General features: G+C 47.5%; 1 protein-coding gene across 1 annotated transcript in view; it reads right to left on the reverse strand.

Annotated features, from left to right (window-relative positions):
• Positions 1-17,500, reverse strand: part of b4galnt4a (beta-1,4-N-acetyl-galactosaminyl transferase 4a) — a 150,933-nt gene that overhangs the window by 54,135 nt on the left and 79,298 nt on the right. Inside the window, exons 4-6 of the mRNA XM_042110023.1 lie at positions 8,112-8,207; positions 7,051-7,141; positions 5,961-6,061 (exon numbers count right to left, since the gene is read on the reverse strand). Of these exons, the coding sequence (XP_041965957.1) occupies positions 5,961-6,061; positions 7,051-7,141; positions 8,112-8,207 (288 nt within the window). The remainder of the gene's footprint in view (positions 1-5,960; positions 6,062-7,050; positions 7,142-8,111; positions 8,208-17,500) is intronic.

The raw sequence follows: 17,500 nt of genomic DNA on the forward strand, positions 1-17,500 counted from the left end.
CAACATCTCTCTCTCTCTCTCTCCTTCTCCCTTTTATACACACACATAAACACACACACACATAAACACACACACACACGCACACACACACACACACACAAGCACAACACAAACTCACATTAAACACACAAACAAACACACACATATGCACAAACACACACACACACACACACACACACACACACACACACACACACATTTTCTTTAAATATCACTCTCAATCTATGCAAGGGGCCACTAACTTCACATACGCCTTATTTATACAGCCGTTCACATGTCCACATGGCCAGGCATCATGTACAGTACCTGTGCAGTGCATACATACACACAAACAAGTGCCACTAAGACTAATGTCTCTCTCTCACACACAACACAATGTTTGTGTGTGTGTGTGTGTTTGTGTGTGTGTGTGTGTGTGTCTGTGTGTGTGTGTGTGTGTGTGTGTGTGTATGTGTGTGTTTGTTTTGTTTAAAAGAGAAGTGAAGCAGAGAAAACGAGTGGGTAGAAAAAGACACATAAACACTACCCTGCTGAAACACTGGTCCAGCCCCACTAAAAACACTGCAGGATAAAAATAGCCCCAGCTCAGCGTGACCGGAGCACACGCTCAGCAGACAGGGCCGTCCTTGCTGTGATGTGCTGACGGTCAGTCCAGCACTGCAGCCGATGTAATGGCCTCTGCTGCCCACTTGCTCTCTGCCCACGCGCCCAGAGCCCGTAACCCAGGCCTGGAGCCGAGGCCGAGCTCTGCTGGACAAACAGGTAGCCAAAGCCACGGGCAGCTCCATGGACTCTGCGCCTGGGTGTGTCTCCTCTCCCTGGCACAGGAGCTTTGAACAGAAACCCCATTTCCTGTCCCTGACGTGCAAGGCCAAGAGCAACGGAGCCGCACAGCGAAGGAGCAGAGGGCAGAGAGGCCCTCATTACAGCCGCCGGACCTCCGAAGGCTGCTGGCCTACTGGGTCAGATTTCTGCCTCCGATTCTATCTTTTCTATCCTGATTTATGTTTTTCATTCCCTCGTACTGTGCATCAGTCTTTTTTTTCTTTCTTTTTTGCTTTTCTTTATATCTTCCTGTCTTTATTTATGAATGACTTGCTGTCTGTCTGTCTGTCTGTCTTTCTCTCTCTCTGTTAAAGCGATGGTTAGGAGAAATGTCACCCTAGGGTCCTTTGCAGGAAAGTCCTGGCAGGAAGCGATTACATCAAAGTTTTTTGGTATATCCAGTTTTTAATATTTATTTACAACTTAGTGTTAACTAATAATTGTTGCAAACTGCTACTACAAACAAAATATTAGTGCATTCCTGGATCTACATCCTTATGCATGCTTCCTGCCAGGACTTTTAACAGGCTTTTCCCAAATCACGGAAGTAACGTTGACGCAGCGGTAGATAGTAGCAGATAGTAGATAGTAGCAGAGTTGTACTACTGTAGAAGTTTCATACCATTCAGGGCATTATTAGTGGGGTAATTTACGAGATACTACTGTAAGTTGGTTCCATTACGTGAGTGAGTGAGTGAGTGAGTGAGTAAGTGGGTGAGTGAGTGTGTGAGTGAGTGAGTGAGTGAGTGGGTGGGTGAGTGAGTGAGTGAGTGAGTGAGTGAGTGAGTGAGTGAGTGGGTGAGTGGGTGAGTGAGTGAGTGAGTGAGTGAGTGAGTGAGTGAGTGAGTGGGTGGGTGAGTGAGTGAGTGAGTGAGTGAGTGAGTGAGTGAGTGGGTGGATGGTGACGGAGCCTCCAGAGCAGCAGTAACCCTCGTCCCTCTCCCATCAGTGTGATCCTAGTCTCAATGCAGACACACACATTCACAAAGACACACACACACACACACACATTCACAAAGACACACACACACACACACACACACATACAGACAACATACACAGATGCACCCACACACAGACACAGACAAATACAAAGACACACATACACATACACACACACACACACACACACACACACACACACACACACACACACACACACACACACACACACACACACACAGACACACACACACACACACACACACACAGACACACAGACACACACATACATGCAAACTCACACACAAATGCACAGAGATCCATGGCAAACAGCAGGGACCAGCTTAATGAACGCCTGCAGCTGACAGGGGAGCAGGAACACTCAAGCATGAACACCCAGACAGATGGAAAGGAAGGCAGACAGACAGACACACTGGTAGAAATAGTGGTAGAAACAATGTCAAAATGACAAAGGAACTGCAGATATACAGGAAGACAAGCAGGTTGACAGGCAGGCAGATATAAAATTATGGGCACATATACAAGAATAGAAAGAGATAGAAAGTCAGGCAAAAAAACATAAACAAATAATGAGGGAGACAGACAGGCAGACAGACAGACAGACAGACAGACAGACAGAGACAGACATGCTTGCAAACACACAAAAATCTGAAAGGCAGAGAGACAGAAATACATATATTTTGAGAAATAAAGTATCTCTCTCTCTCTCTCTCTCTCTCTCTCTCTCTCTATCTCTCTCTCTCTCTCTCTCTCTCTCTCTCTCTCTCTCTCTATCAAACCGGTAGACTGAGAGATGGGCAGACAGATCGATAGACAGAAAGACAGACAGATAGATAAGTAGACAGACAGACAGACATACACCACCTCCTCCTCCTCTTCGCTGCAGCTTTGTCCTGCTCGGAGGGCACTGGACGTTCCCAAAGAGCAGATTACCTTGAGAAAACTCATTTCAGCTTGCCCGTGAACCTCAATCCTCCCCAAATGAAAAAAAGGTCAGACAGAGAGACGAACAAGCACCGCTCCTGAGCCTCGGAACCATTACCTACTGGCCTTTTATTTCTTTCCTTTCACCTTCATCTACTTTCTCTCACTCCGTCTCTCTCTCTCTCTCTCTCTCTCTCTCTCTCTCTCCTCCCATCCCATTTCTCGTTCACCTTCTGCGGCCGTGTCTGCCTGACGGCCGAGCGTCTCAGACTGCATTGAGTGAGGAGTGTGTGTGAATGGTAAAGACTGTAAGGGAGGGAGGTGAGGGAGGGGGGGGGCAGTCATGCTATTTTAAACCTGGAGGACAGGAGAGCTCACCAGGTCCTTGCTCTTCATTTCACTGCGTCTAATGACCACACACACACACACACACACACACACACACACACATTCACAAAGACACAGACAGACACACACGCAGATACACCCACACACACACAGACAGACAAAGACACACACACACACACACACACACACACACACACATTCACAAAGACACAGACAGACACACACGCAGATGCACCCACACACACACAGACAGACAAAGACACACACACACACACACACACACACAGACACACACATTCACAAATACACAGACAGACACACACGCAGATGCACCCACCCACACACAAAGAAGCACACACTCACAGACACACAACACACACACACACACACACACACACACACACACACACACACACACACACATACAGTATACCACACATCTCCAGAGCAACTGAAAATCTTTTGAGGCATAAACTGTGTCTGTGTGTGTGTGTGTGTGTGTGTGTGTGTGTGTGTGTGTGTGTGTGTGTGTGTGTGTGTGTGTGTGTCTTTGTCTGTCTGTGAGTGTGTGCTTCTTTGGATTTGTGGCTGCATAGCCAGCAGGAAATCACTTCCAGTTCTGGACAGGTGGCCATTATTCAGTGAGACAAAAAGGCATCTTGGCAAGTCACGCTATCAATTGATCACACCTCAGTCTTGGGGTATCAAGTCCTCCACAGGCACAGTTTGTGTGTGCGTGCGTGTGTGCGTGTGTGTAGAGCAGGTACCTCTAGCCAGACGTAATCGATACCCCCCGCCTCTCACACACACACACACACTTGGACACATACGCACACACACTCACTCACTCACACACTTGTCTCAGACATACAGACAGGGTTCACAGGATTGTGTGGGGGCAGCTAAATGAAATCCAACTATCTCGCTTATCGTCCACTTCCTGCCCCGCTCGAGCTCGAGGGCTTACGGATCGCCACGGGAAATGTATTTTGTAATGAGCTGTTGGCCATGGCCAGTGATTAAACCCATCTCCCCTACTATTAGCCTGAGAAAAGAAGGAGCAGGAAGAAAAGGAGGAAGAGGAGGAAGAAGAGGAGGGAGAGTACGCGAGTACGCGAGTACGCAGTGTGACAATCCATCCCCTGAGGCTTCCCCCCTGTGGTCACCATGGAGACACCGCAAGCTCCGGGGGCGGAGGCAGAGGAGGTGATGAAGATGACACCTCGTCATCATCTTCCCGCTCGGCTGTGGCAGAGCTTTTCAATTAATGTGACAGGCCACAATGTTAAACTCATGCTGCTTCGCAAAGATACTGGCTTTGATCCGAGTAGGGGACCTCAGTTAAGCTTTTAGTGAACTTAAATATAGCTGCACTACAGGGGATTTGGCCCCATGTGTGTATAATAAATTGTTATGTACTGTAATAGTTAATTGCATACTGTAGACTCCATAGATCTCTACTTAGGCTGCATATAAATCATTACATTAATAAATAACACGTGTTGACCGTTTTCCCAGGTTATGGCACTGACTGAGGGGTGTCCCCATAGATATGTAAGGGATAATGGACGACACGGTGGTCTGTTCACAGAAATTAATGCATGGTCGAGGTTGAACCTCGTAAGTCGTAAGTGCATTCATTTCTGTGAACAGACCACCGTGGAGTCCATTATCCCGCTTATTCCACTGTTGCCACTTGCGTTGTGTTCATTTCCTGTTACAATTTAAACGTTTTAATCGCTAAAACTGTCTTGTTTGTAGAATTACTTTCTCCGCTCTAGAATCTTTGGTTGCTACGGCCAAAGGTCAGTCGTTAGTTCTATCTCTCCCGTTGTCAAGCAGGCGTATCCCAAGATTCTGGTGAACTTTAGCTTTGAAACATCGCTATTTTACCAAGCCTGCTCTCATCCATCTAGCTAAAAGCCAACGTCATATGTTACAATGTTGCTATGTTCTGAACGTCTGCATTTTACAGCTCGGATGCAACGTCCCGGATGCAACGAATTAATATACAAGTATGATACGGCCAAAACAATGGATCTAGCCTACTTCATAGGTGTGCAAATAACATATGGTTAATGGTCGTTCTAAATTAACGTAGGACAATGGGAAATTCAACCAAGCAGTGGAATAAATGGAGCTATGGGTGTCCCTATCTGGAGACAAGCCTCTGAGTGGAAAGACATTCCAACTGTGAGGTCCAGCAGCGGTCCTCCACAGAAGTGTCACAGAGGGGGTCTGTCCACTCCTTCTGTACCCCTGCGCCCTGCTGCAGTAGCAGCCCAGTCCGATCCTGTGTGATGACATTCTGATCCAGTGCATGTAAGTGAAACCCTGTTCCTGCTGCCAGGATTAGGAGGAAAGAAGGACAACAACAAAAAAAGCAAGACGATAAAAAAAGGATCTCGACTTCGTTGACTTTTCTCCTGGGATGATGCACGCAGCAGCACTAAGCTGGTGTAAGTGCATTATCCACTCAGAAACGCAAACAAAAAACAAATAAATTGGACGCGGTTGCCAACAGCAGCAGCTGTGCAGGGCCTGCTATAGCCGCCCTCACGGAGCCCGTACGAGGGCGGCTTGTGGATTTGGAGTGTCTTGGCATGTGGACAGAGGCAAACACGGCTAAGTGTGGCCAGTCAGAGGTAACGTTAATAAAAGGAAACGCTAAGGATGTTGGGTAGAGGTTAGGTCTGTGGGAGATATCACAGAGGTGTGGCGGGGAACGACTGACTCTGTCGGTTAAAATAAACGCATGACACAATGACACACCACAGGTTCCACCCTGCCCGTAATGACAACCACATTCTGCCCCATGCTTCAAGAATGTTCTGCTGTTCTTTAAGTGGGCCTGATGTCATAGTTGGTGTTCATGACTGGGCGTGGTGGTCGACACTTACCCGGCCCACGTACACAAGCAGCCGGGCGTTCAGCGGACTCTCGTCTGAACTCAGCCAGAACTCGGAGTTATCGTCAGAGGCCACAGCAAACTGGAAGTCCCCTGCAGGAGCAAAATATAATAAAAAGAAAATCATAAGAGAGAGAGCGAGAGAGAAACAGAAAGAGAGAGAGAGAGAGAGAGAGAGAGAGAGAGAGAGAGAGACCATGAATGTCAATACTAAATACAATAGTGTATGGAATACCACTATGAAATACAACACCACATATTCGTATACTTTAGTGCAGTTCCTATGAAAATACTGCAAATACTCTTTGTGCTGTCGGTATAAATATTTTCTATTTGAAATGCTGTTAACAACTGTAACAGGTATGGAAGCTATGGAAACCACAGTAGCACATAAATGTAGCATGGTAGTGTGATGTTTGGGGTCTTAAGAGACTAGGAGAGACAAGAGGAGCAGGAGGTGAAGTGTGTGAGAGTGTGTTGATGTGGAGAAGGTGAAGTTACAGCCTCTCTCTCTCCCATCCTGAAGTGTGATGTCTGTATCGGACTGTCTGCCAAAGCCCTGGCTCCACGTCTATTTATACCCATGAGCTTACTCAGATACACACACTCACACATACACACACACACACACACACACACACACACACACACACACACACACACACACACACACACATCCTTCTTTAGCATACTGTGAATCTACACACGTCTTTATTCGATCTAAACTAAAACGGTGTTAGAGCTACCGGCTAATACAACATGTGAGCCTTCTCCAAACAATTACGTGGTTCATTCTTCAATCCATGCAAAGGCTTTCTGTGTGTGAAGGCTATCAGAAAGCCCACAGCCCAGACACACACACACACACACACACACACACACACACATACACACACACACACACACAAACACACAGTGAAGGTAATGGAATCATTGGAGGTAGTTACCCAATCTAAAGTGATATTACAACACCTAAAGCTAATTACCATTTCAGTTAAGTGGTGTGTGTGTGAATGTGTGTGTCTGTAATAATTGGCCAGCTCAATCAGGGCAGTGCACAGGGTGACTCAGGGAGCTCTCACCATCTCTGTAGGGGTGAATGTAGCCAAATATCCTCAGGCCGTAGTTCTTCCACTTGGGGGCCACGGCCAGCTTCTTCACCATCGTTCTCGTCTGTGCATACACACACACACACACACACACACCAAGGTGACTCACCGGACACTTCCACAGCACACAATCAGGCCCCATTACAGGGTCACCCACAGTGGCTGGCCAAACCAGCTGAGTATTATCCTTATCTACTGTTTACCACAGTGGGATTGAGAGATGCTGAGCCCTGACCACACCTAGATTCTCTAGCGCACAGGTTTCATCTCTCTCTCTCTCTCTCTCTCTCTCTCTCTCTCTCTCTCTCTCTCTCTCTCTCTCTCTCTCTCTCTCTCTCTCTCTCTCTTCTCTCTCTCTCTCTCTCTCTCTCTCTCTCTCTCTCTCTCTCTCTCTCTCTCTCTCTCTTTTTTTTTTTTTCTCTCTCACTCTCTCTCTCCATCTTTCTCTCTCTCTCCATCTCTCTCTCTCTCTCTCCCCCTAGCTGATGAGAAACCATGAGGAAAGAGCTGAACTGAGGAGAAATGTGTTTATTGGTGCGGAGAGATTCTGTGCGGGGCTGGTATGACTTCTGGAACATTCTCAGATGGGCTGGAAGTGTTTGTTGAGCTGGTGCGGCCACAGGGTGACAAACCAAACACAAAGAGCAATCCGAAAAGTTTCACACTTGTGAATTATTTTTACTGTGTGTTGAGCTGAGGGAAGCTAGTGAGACTGACAATGACTCAGCGAAGTGTAATGTAGGGTGTGAGATGTCACAGTCTCCGTGTGTGTGTGTGTGTGTGTGTGTGTGTGTGTGTGCTGAATGGTATGTGTGTGTGAGAGAGAGTGAGTGAGAGAGAGAGAGAGGGAGAGAATGTTTGTTTGTGTGTGTTTGTGTGTGCATGTGTGTGTGCGTATGTGTGTGTGTGTGCGTGTGTGCATGTGTGCGTGTGTGTGTGTGTGTGTGTGTGTGTGTGTGTGCGTGTGCGTTTGTGTGTGTGTGCGTGTGTGTTTGTGTGTGCATGTGTGTGTGTGTGTGTGTGTGTGTACATACATGCGGATAGAGGGGGAAGTGCAGGTTCTTCCTCAGCTGAGCCACAGATGATCCACACCAGTCCTCAAACACGTGAAGGTTGGCTTGGCCTTTAAACTGCACCCCCGAAGGGAGAAAGAGAAGAGAGACAGACAGACAGAGAGACAGACAGACAGAGGGACAGACAGAAAGGGGGATGAGAACAAGAACAAGAGAACCAGTCTGTCTACACTGAATCCGTTAAATATGCCCTTTTTATTGCCGCATATTTCTCATTCAAAATAGCAGAGCAACGCGAATGACAGAAGAAAAATAGAAAGGGAACGTCCGACAAACATTCTAAAACGCTGCGATGCATCGTGCTGCGCTGCCACAAGTCTGCACGCACACACGTGCACATGCACACGCACACACACACACACAGACATACACACACACACACACACACACACACATACACACACACATACACACACACACGCACACACACACACACACACGCACACACACAGTTTATAGGATAGTATCTGCAGCCAAAAGGAACTATGCCAAAGCACTCTGAAAATCTATATTCACTTTCCTAGCTTGTTAACTACTAAAGCCTATAACTATTACACACACACACACACACACACACACACACACACACACACACACACACACACACACACACACACACACACACACACACACACACACACACACATTCTGACACCAGACTATACACAGCACATACACATTTCTGAAATTCCAGCTTTTGTCGGTATATCATGTAAAACACCTCACCTGCTTCAAACACACACCTGCACACACCACAACCACAAAACTTTTGAATTTGAAGAGAAGCCACATTTAGACATTAAAACAGACAACAGAACACAGACTAAAGCTCATATACAATGGATTTAAATGCAGACACCTCTCTCATCTCAGCACCCCACAAAGAAAAGAAGCCCAAACAGTGCGGTTGTGTTGTGTGGCAGTATTGATATCACTTTGGCAGGGAGAGCAGGGCAGGGGAGGCAGGCTTCTGGATAATGGGGCTTCGTACAGGGACAAGTGACACGACGCGGTGACCTTGCTGGGAAACAGACTGGAAATCTGCTACCCATCAGTGCTTCTTCTCAGCCCTCCCCAAACACACACACACACACACGCACACATATGCACACGGACACACACACGCACACAAGCACACACATACACACACACATACACACACGCACATACATATACAGTCACACACACACACACACACAATCCCACCCAGAGTGGCTTGATTTGCTGGCACAGAGAGCAAACACAGCAGCAAACATTGGCAAACAAGACACTGCGTCTCAGCCCTGAAGGTTAGAGCGACACACAGAAACATTTCAGGCCCAGTGCACAGCAGCCCCTCTCGGACTTCCCCTTGCACTCCGGCCCCAGGCTGCTGATAGGCCCGCATCACCTCCAATTAGCCTCAGCTAGCGCCTCACTAAGGGCCACGGCCATTCTCTCAGCTGTGGCCCTAATGTCACTTAAAGAGCAGTTTATGAATAAGGCATGGCTGTCTGTTCTAATTGGACGTGCTGTCTGCATGGCCAGAGGGCTGGGCAGTCGCCGTGGTATTGACTGGTCTTGGCTGGGAAAGTTCTCTTGGTGCCATTGATTCATGGAGATCAGAGGCTTGTCTTAGGGTGTGTGTGTGTGTGTGTGTGTGTGTGTGTGTGTGTGTGCTGCTACCACTGCTTGCTGCTTTGACTGAAGCGAAGGCCTGAAGACATACCTTTTACGAAGACAGCCAAAGTGATTCTATCCACATCCCCTAGCTTTCTCTCTCTCTCTCTCTCTCTCTCCCTCTCTCACTCTCTCTCTCTCTCTCACTCTCTCCTCTCTCTCTCTCTCTCTCTCTCTCTCTCTCTGCCATGTTCATGTGCTCATTTCTCTCCTCCTCTGTGTCCATCTATCTCTCTATCTCCGTCTGTCGCTCTGCCTCCATCCATAGCCGTCTCTATTTCACTATTTCCTATTTCCATTTCCTTTCTCAATTTCCCATTTCAAACTCACACCCCAGTGCCCCCCACACACCACACCCACCCACACACACACACACACACACACACACACACACCACACACGCCATTCCAAGTCTATTTCAGTGCTGTCTTTAACATGTCACATCACTGGGGATGTGTGTGTATGTTTGTGTGTGTGTGTGTGTGTTTGTGTGTGTGTGTGTGTGTGTTCTGTGCGTCAGGGGAAATCAACAATGCCTACTCATACCTACACACCCTACATGTATATACCTACACAGTGGCAGACAGCACAAACACTCTCTCTTTTTTACACACACACACACACACACACACACACACACACACATATATACATACACACACAAAAATCCAAGAGCCATGAAAATAGTGAAACTAACACCACTGGGAGAGCTGTAGTCATCTAATCAAAGGCAGTGTTACATAAAAAAAAAAAAAAAAACTGGCTCATCAGAAGACCATGCTTTTGATGTTTTATTCATCACACAACAAAAACACAGTCCATCTCTCAAACTGTGCATCCAAGGGTTTAGCCACATAAACCCTTTCAATCCCTGATCATTTTAATCACAAGTGACCGGGTCAGGTCTCCAGGGTGCTGTCCTCACCCAGCACGTCTGCTCCGCATCTCGGCCATGCCACGCATCACCGTAAAACACATCCTACCCTCGCCTCCATATACATCACAACCACTACCGTCCTGCCAATCTGGGTCAGTAAGATTATCTAGGCCTGGCTTTGGACATCTATATATAAACGCTGTCAAACGCCTTGGATAGTCTTTAATGTTTCTTGTTTTTTTTTCTTTCTCTGTTTCTTGTTATTTTTTCTTTTTCTGGACTATGTATTATAGTTTTACAAATATATATTTAAGTAGCAGCACTTCTGATGGCCTGGATTTATATTTTGTTTTGACATAGGGCCTCTTTGACAGATAAGCCGCGGCTGCTTACTATCTTTTCATTATTTATTTTCTTGCGTCTTTCCCCATTTTCTTTCTTTCTTTTTTCTTTTTCTTGGTGTTTTTCCCTGCTGCCTTTACATTCGCGCCTTCTCCAGCTCCCGTGTGCAGCTATTCTTTTCATCTCTCTCCATCTCTCCATCTCTCCATCTCTCTCCATCTCTCGCTCCCCATTCTGCTGGACTGGTTCACAGCGGCTGACTAATCTACTAAAAGCTTTGCCGAGAGCCGGCGGAGCCTTTTGGATGTGTCTGTGTGAGTGTGTGTGTGTGTGTGTGTGTGTGTGTGTGTGTGTGTGTGTGTGTGTGTGTGTGTGGAGAGGCTCTGCTCAGTGTCTCCATGCTCACACTGCAGAGGGGGGAGCGGAGTGGGTCTGTCTGCTGCCAGTCAGTCTCCACCACCTAGCACCGGGGGGCCAGGCGGCAGGCTGCTAAGACCTGGTGCCAACCGCTGGTTCTCCAGCCTGGACGCCCCTACTCCCCACAGCCATGCTGCCACACTGCTACACTGCCACACTGCCATGCTGCCACACTGCCACACTGCCACACTGCCATGCTGCCACACTGCCACACTGCTACACTGCCATGCTGCCACACTGCTACACTGCTACACTGCTACACTGCCACACTGCCACACTGCCACACTGCCACACTGCTACACTGCCATGCTGCCACACTGCTACACTGCCACACTGCCATGCTGCCACACTGCTACACTGCCATGCTGCCACACTGCCACACTGCCATGCTGCCACACTGCTACACTGCCATGCTGCCACACTGCTACACTGCTACACTGCCATGCTGCCACACTGCTACACTGCCACACTGCTACACTGCCATGCTGCCACACTGCTACACTGCCATGCTGCCACACTGCCACACTGCCATGCTGCCACACTGCTACACTGCCATGCTGCCACACTGCCACACTGCTACACTGCCATGCTGCCACACTGCCACACTGCTACACTGCCACACTGCCATGCTGCCACACTGCTACACTGCCATGCTGCTACACTGCTACACTGCCATGCTGCCACACTGCCACACTGCTACACTGCCATGCTGCCACACTGCTACACTGCCACACTGCCACACTGCTACACTGCCACACTGCTACACTGCCACACTGCTACACTGCCATGCTGCCACACTGCTACACTGCCATGCTGCCACACTGCTACACTGCTACACTGCCACACTGCTACACTGCTACACTGCTACACTGCCATGCTGCCACACTGCCACACTGCCATGCTGCCACACTGCCACACTGCCATGCTGCCACACTGCCACACTGCCACACTGCCACACTGCTACACTGCTACACTGCTACACTGCCACACTGCTACACTGCCATGCTGCCACACTGCTACACTGCCATGCTGCCACACTGCTACACTGCCATGCTGCCACACTGCCACACTGCTACACTGCTACACTGCCACACTGCCACACTGCCACACTGCCATGCTGCCACACTGCTACACTGCCACACTGCTACACTGCTACACTGCCATGCTGCCACACTGCTACACTGCCACACTGCTACACTGCCACACTGCTACACTGCTACACTGCCACACTGCTACACTGCCACACTGCCACACTGCCACACTGCCACACTGCCACGCTGCCACACTGCCACGCTGCGGAGACTTCAGTCCTGTCTGAGGGACCACTGGGCTCTGCATTCTCACTCCGTTTTTTTCCATTCATTCCCTTTTCTCCTTTAATTTTCTCGCTCTCTCTCCCGCTCCCTCTCTCTCTCTTTCCTTCTCTCTCTGTTTCATCACTCTCCCCCTCTTTCCCCCTCTCCCCTGCAGGCTCTCTCTCTCATCCCCCTCTCTCTATCACCCCATCCCACCCTTCCACCCCCATCTCTCATCCTGCCCTCTCATCCCTCTCTCTCTCTCTCTATCCCTCCCTCTCATCCCTCTCTCCTGCCGTCAGCATCACCCAGGCGTGGGCTCGGCAGGCAGCATCTGCTGCGCGCCCCTCCACCTGTAACTCCTCCAGCCCTTCCCATCAGGCCCTGGGAGCTGTCAGAGACACAGCCAGAGACAGAGCCAGCGTCTCAGACAGAGCCCCGCTCCAGCAGAGAGCGAGAGAGAGAGAGAGAGAGAGAAAAAAAACTGTTTTTACCGCTCATCGCACACATAATCTTCTATCAGTTAACCAGGGTTTACGCAATTTGGGTCTAATACAAGCAAACTATCTGGTTAACACTTGAGAGATCTGCCTTGGAACAAGCACAGAGAGCAGAGCTGGCACCGATAGAAGCCAGGCAGCTTGTTACCTGATGTAGTTTGGCAAAGTGTTTGGATGCTGTTTTATTTTAGTGGGTGTTCCGTTAGACAACTGCATAGATAGAGTATAACCAGAGAGAAACGAATTACGTTGCTCTATCTTGTTAGTAATCAAGGATCTTTGGTATAACCTTACAGTACCTAGACATACCTGCATCATGCAGCTTATTCACAATGCACTTAATTTGACTATCAAAATGAACTCCAGAATGCTGCATGACAAAAACAAGACCTGCTGTTAAAACCAGCAGACTGTTGCGTTGACATGACCAGGTAATTATGTGTCAATAGTGATAAATAATGTAAACTAATAACTAAATACTTATGAGGCAAGTCTTGGAAAATGGGGGATTTAATTAATATATGTCTCAATATACTTCATTTAATGCATTTAGGGAATATGACATACAGCCTGTTATTAGATATGTACCGGTAATAGATCAGTTTGTCTTCTAATGTATAAGTTAACATGAGGAAATAACTCAGTGCTGAAACAGCATAATACACGTACTGTAATTACAACTGATGACTGAAAGCCTGCTGGGATGTTGTGTGCTCGTTTGTACTTATGGAAAATATATGGAGGGATTTCCTTAATGTATGTCCCAATGTCCTTAATGTAATGCATTTAGTTAATGATACATGTGGTAGTCCCAATAATAACTCTTTTTTTTCTCATTAAAGCTGTGGTTTAAATTCTCTTCCATGTTCAGCGATGCATTATTTAAAGTTCATTAAGTTTAGTTCAGTTTATAGATTACTTCACATAGAGATTGCACACCAACCCCCCCGGCTAATGCAATCTCTCCAGCCAGAGCCTGAGGCAAAAGCTGCCCCTATTTGACCTCCGCTCTCTGGCGTGGAGCCCGAAGAGCAGTAGCAAGCTGGGCTTCCGACAGACAGGCCGGCCAAACCCCACTTTAGGTCAGCCTCTCGTCCGCCTTCACTCTGGACGTTCTAGTGCAACGCGATGTCTACAGGGATATGAGATTTTACTGCCGTCTGGGTTTGTTCTGCAGGGCTTGGTGTCAGCGTAGAATAACCTCCTTCTCACTGATCCAGTGCAGGCGTTTGCTACAGCGTTTTCTCGGATAGATTTGATCCTCTGAAATGGTTTGGTATGAGACAGACAGACCGAGAGATAGATAGTCAAGAGGCACAGAAGACACACTGACAGAGAGAGAGAGAGAGAGAGAGAGAGCATGAGAGAGAGAGAGAGAAAGAGCACAAGAGAGAGCATGAAAAAGATAGAGAGAGCATTAAAGAGAGAGAGAGAGAGAGAGAGAGAGAGAGAGAGAGGAATCTGAGTGAGAATAGTCGTTTGCTATTCAGAACACTCAGTAAGACCTAAGTGACAAAGAGGCACTTCACACACTCTACATACAGAAATCACTCTGGTATTCACACACACCCATCCAGTCATCCTCTTCCCTACCCGACACCACAGGACTGACATACTCCTCACAACCTCCCAACAAGTCACTCTTCACAAGGTAACTCAAGGAGTTCAGGCATGCATGGCATACCAATGATCTCATCCGTATGAATCCAGTGCACAGTGTTATACATAAACACATAACTGACTAAATCATCCTCTTGTCCATGATGAAGACAGGCCCCAACATAGAAGAAAGAACTATTTTTCCAACAGTGGCATTTGTCATAAGAATACCTTCATCCAAAGCCTACTCTGTTGTCTTCATTAGACCAATGTTTTCCATTCAATCCAAACATACAGTACGTTTCACAACACTATATACTAACATCTCTGTCTTATTGCTTCAGGCATTTGACCTTGTGTCAGAGCTTCTGAAGGTCTGTTTTGATCACAGCTGTGTATGGTGTGAACATCATGCACTGAACATCACAAGAAAAATAAAATAGTGCGACAAAAAATGTTTTCAAGGTAGGGTTAGATAAGTTGTTTTGGCTATTGCTTTGAGATGGTTTGTTAAGCCAGTGTTTCTCAAACTTTTTCAGACCAAGGACCACTTAACCAATAAAAAAAGAATCACGGACCACCTAGCTAAAAAACAAAAACAAAAACAGTAGACCTACGTCAACATTATATTACACAATAGGCCTACTCACTGAACCACCTTGCTTACTGTTTTTGCACCTTGCTTATTGTGTCAGAGGATTCATATGATTTAAACTGGCCTAGCTATAGGCAGTGTTGCAGGATTTACATACAAGTTGGTTCAATATTGCAACTATTGCAATTACCACGTTTGCTCGCGGACCACTTGAGATAGCTTGCGGACCACCAGTGGTCCCCGGACCACACTTTGAGAAACACTGTGTTAAGCAACATTGGCTACCTTGAATGGTGCTAAATCTTAGTTATTTTTATTGTTGTTATTATTATTATTAGGTTTAGGTTTAGGTTTATTTATTTAGCACACATTGACATTAAATGGTGCAAGGAGGGAACGAAGCCCAATGGGCTTGTACAGAGCTCCACCCCTTATTATTATTATTATTATTATTATTATTATTATTATTATTATTATTATATTAGTAGACGTAGAAGTAATAGTATTAGCCACAACCAAAAAAATAACTAAATAAACTGAACTGTGTCTTAGGGATCCACGGATCCACCCTTGAGCTGGCCGCACGGCTGGGGTCACTGGGCAGGGAAAGTGACCCGGCCCTCGGGAGGCTGCCCCCGGCCATGTGTGAACGAAGCAGCAATCAGACCCCACGGTTATCGTGTTTCCCCTTTATCTGCATGAGCAACAGGAAGTACTGCCAAAAGGCCCCTGCGTGCATCAGTGCTCTGACAGGAGGGGCTGTTTCTGCCCAGAGCGTGTGTCAGGATGGGGAGGGGAGATGAAGGAGGGATACAGAGAGCTCGACAGAAATCTCAGCACACACACTTCCGCTATTCTCTCTCTTCTCTCTTCCTACATTACATCTCCTCCTCTCCCTCTTGGGTACCTGGGCACTGAGGGGGTTGGTTAGAGGTGTGTTTGTGTGTGTGTGTGTGTGTGCGTGCGTGCGTGTGTGTGTGTGTGTGTGTGTTTGTGTGTGTATTTTTTGTGTGTGTGTGTGTGTGTGTGTGTGTGTGTGTGTGTGTGTGTGGAGAGGCTCTGCTCAGTGTCTCCATGCTCACACTGCAGAGGGGGGAGCGGAGTGGGTCTGTCTGCTGCCAGTCAGCGAGTGTGATGCTCCAGCACGCTTGGCTGGCCCCACCGCCTGCAGGGCCTATATTTAGTCCAGAAGCCTTTTTAATTGCAGAGTGGGCTCCTGATGGGACTTACTTCTCTCTCAGAGCAGAGGAGAGAGGAGGAGAGAGGAGGAGAGAGGAGGAGAGAGGAGGAGAGGAGAGGAGAGCAGAGGGGGGGAAAGAGTAGAGGAAAGGAGAGGAGAGGAAATGAGGAGAGGAGGAAAGGAGAGAAGAACAGAGGTGAAAGGAGAGAAAAGAAGAGAACATCCCTGTTGAGAGGCAGCTGTGCGCAACACATACACACACACACACACACACACACACACACACACACACACACACACACACACACACACACACACACACACACACACACACACACACACACACACACACACACAAAAAATACACACACACACACACACACACACACACACACACACACACACAAAAAATACACACACACACACACACACACACACACACACACACACACACACACACACACACACACACAGCCATACAGACATACATACACACACGCACACACACACACTCTCTCTCACACACAAGGACATGACACACATACCATGCAACGTGTTTCTTTCTGACTTCTCTCTCATTCCATTGATTCAAACATGTGAAGTTTATTATCCCAAAGTCCAAACACTCTCAGGAAGGTGGATGACTGTGTGATCTGAACGAGCAGCTGCACTAAAACACCCACTGAATAATGCCTTTGAACAAACCATAACCTACACTGCACTTAAAGACACACACACACACCCACACACACACACACACACACACACACAACCAGGATATGCTGTGGTCTGCTGCACCCTCCAGTCTATTATTTCTGCAAAGTACTTTGAGTTCACACCCTGCAAATGTATCCCTGTACCCTCTGATCCATAGAGCCTCACCAAG

Source organism: Alosa sapidissima, chromosome 11, assembly GCF_018492685.1.
Source record: "Alosa sapidissima isolate fAloSap1 chromosome 11, fAloSap1.pri, whole genome shotgun sequence".
Lineage (NCBI taxonomy): Eukaryota > Metazoa > Chordata > Actinopteri > Clupeiformes > Clupeidae > Alosa > Alosa sapidissima.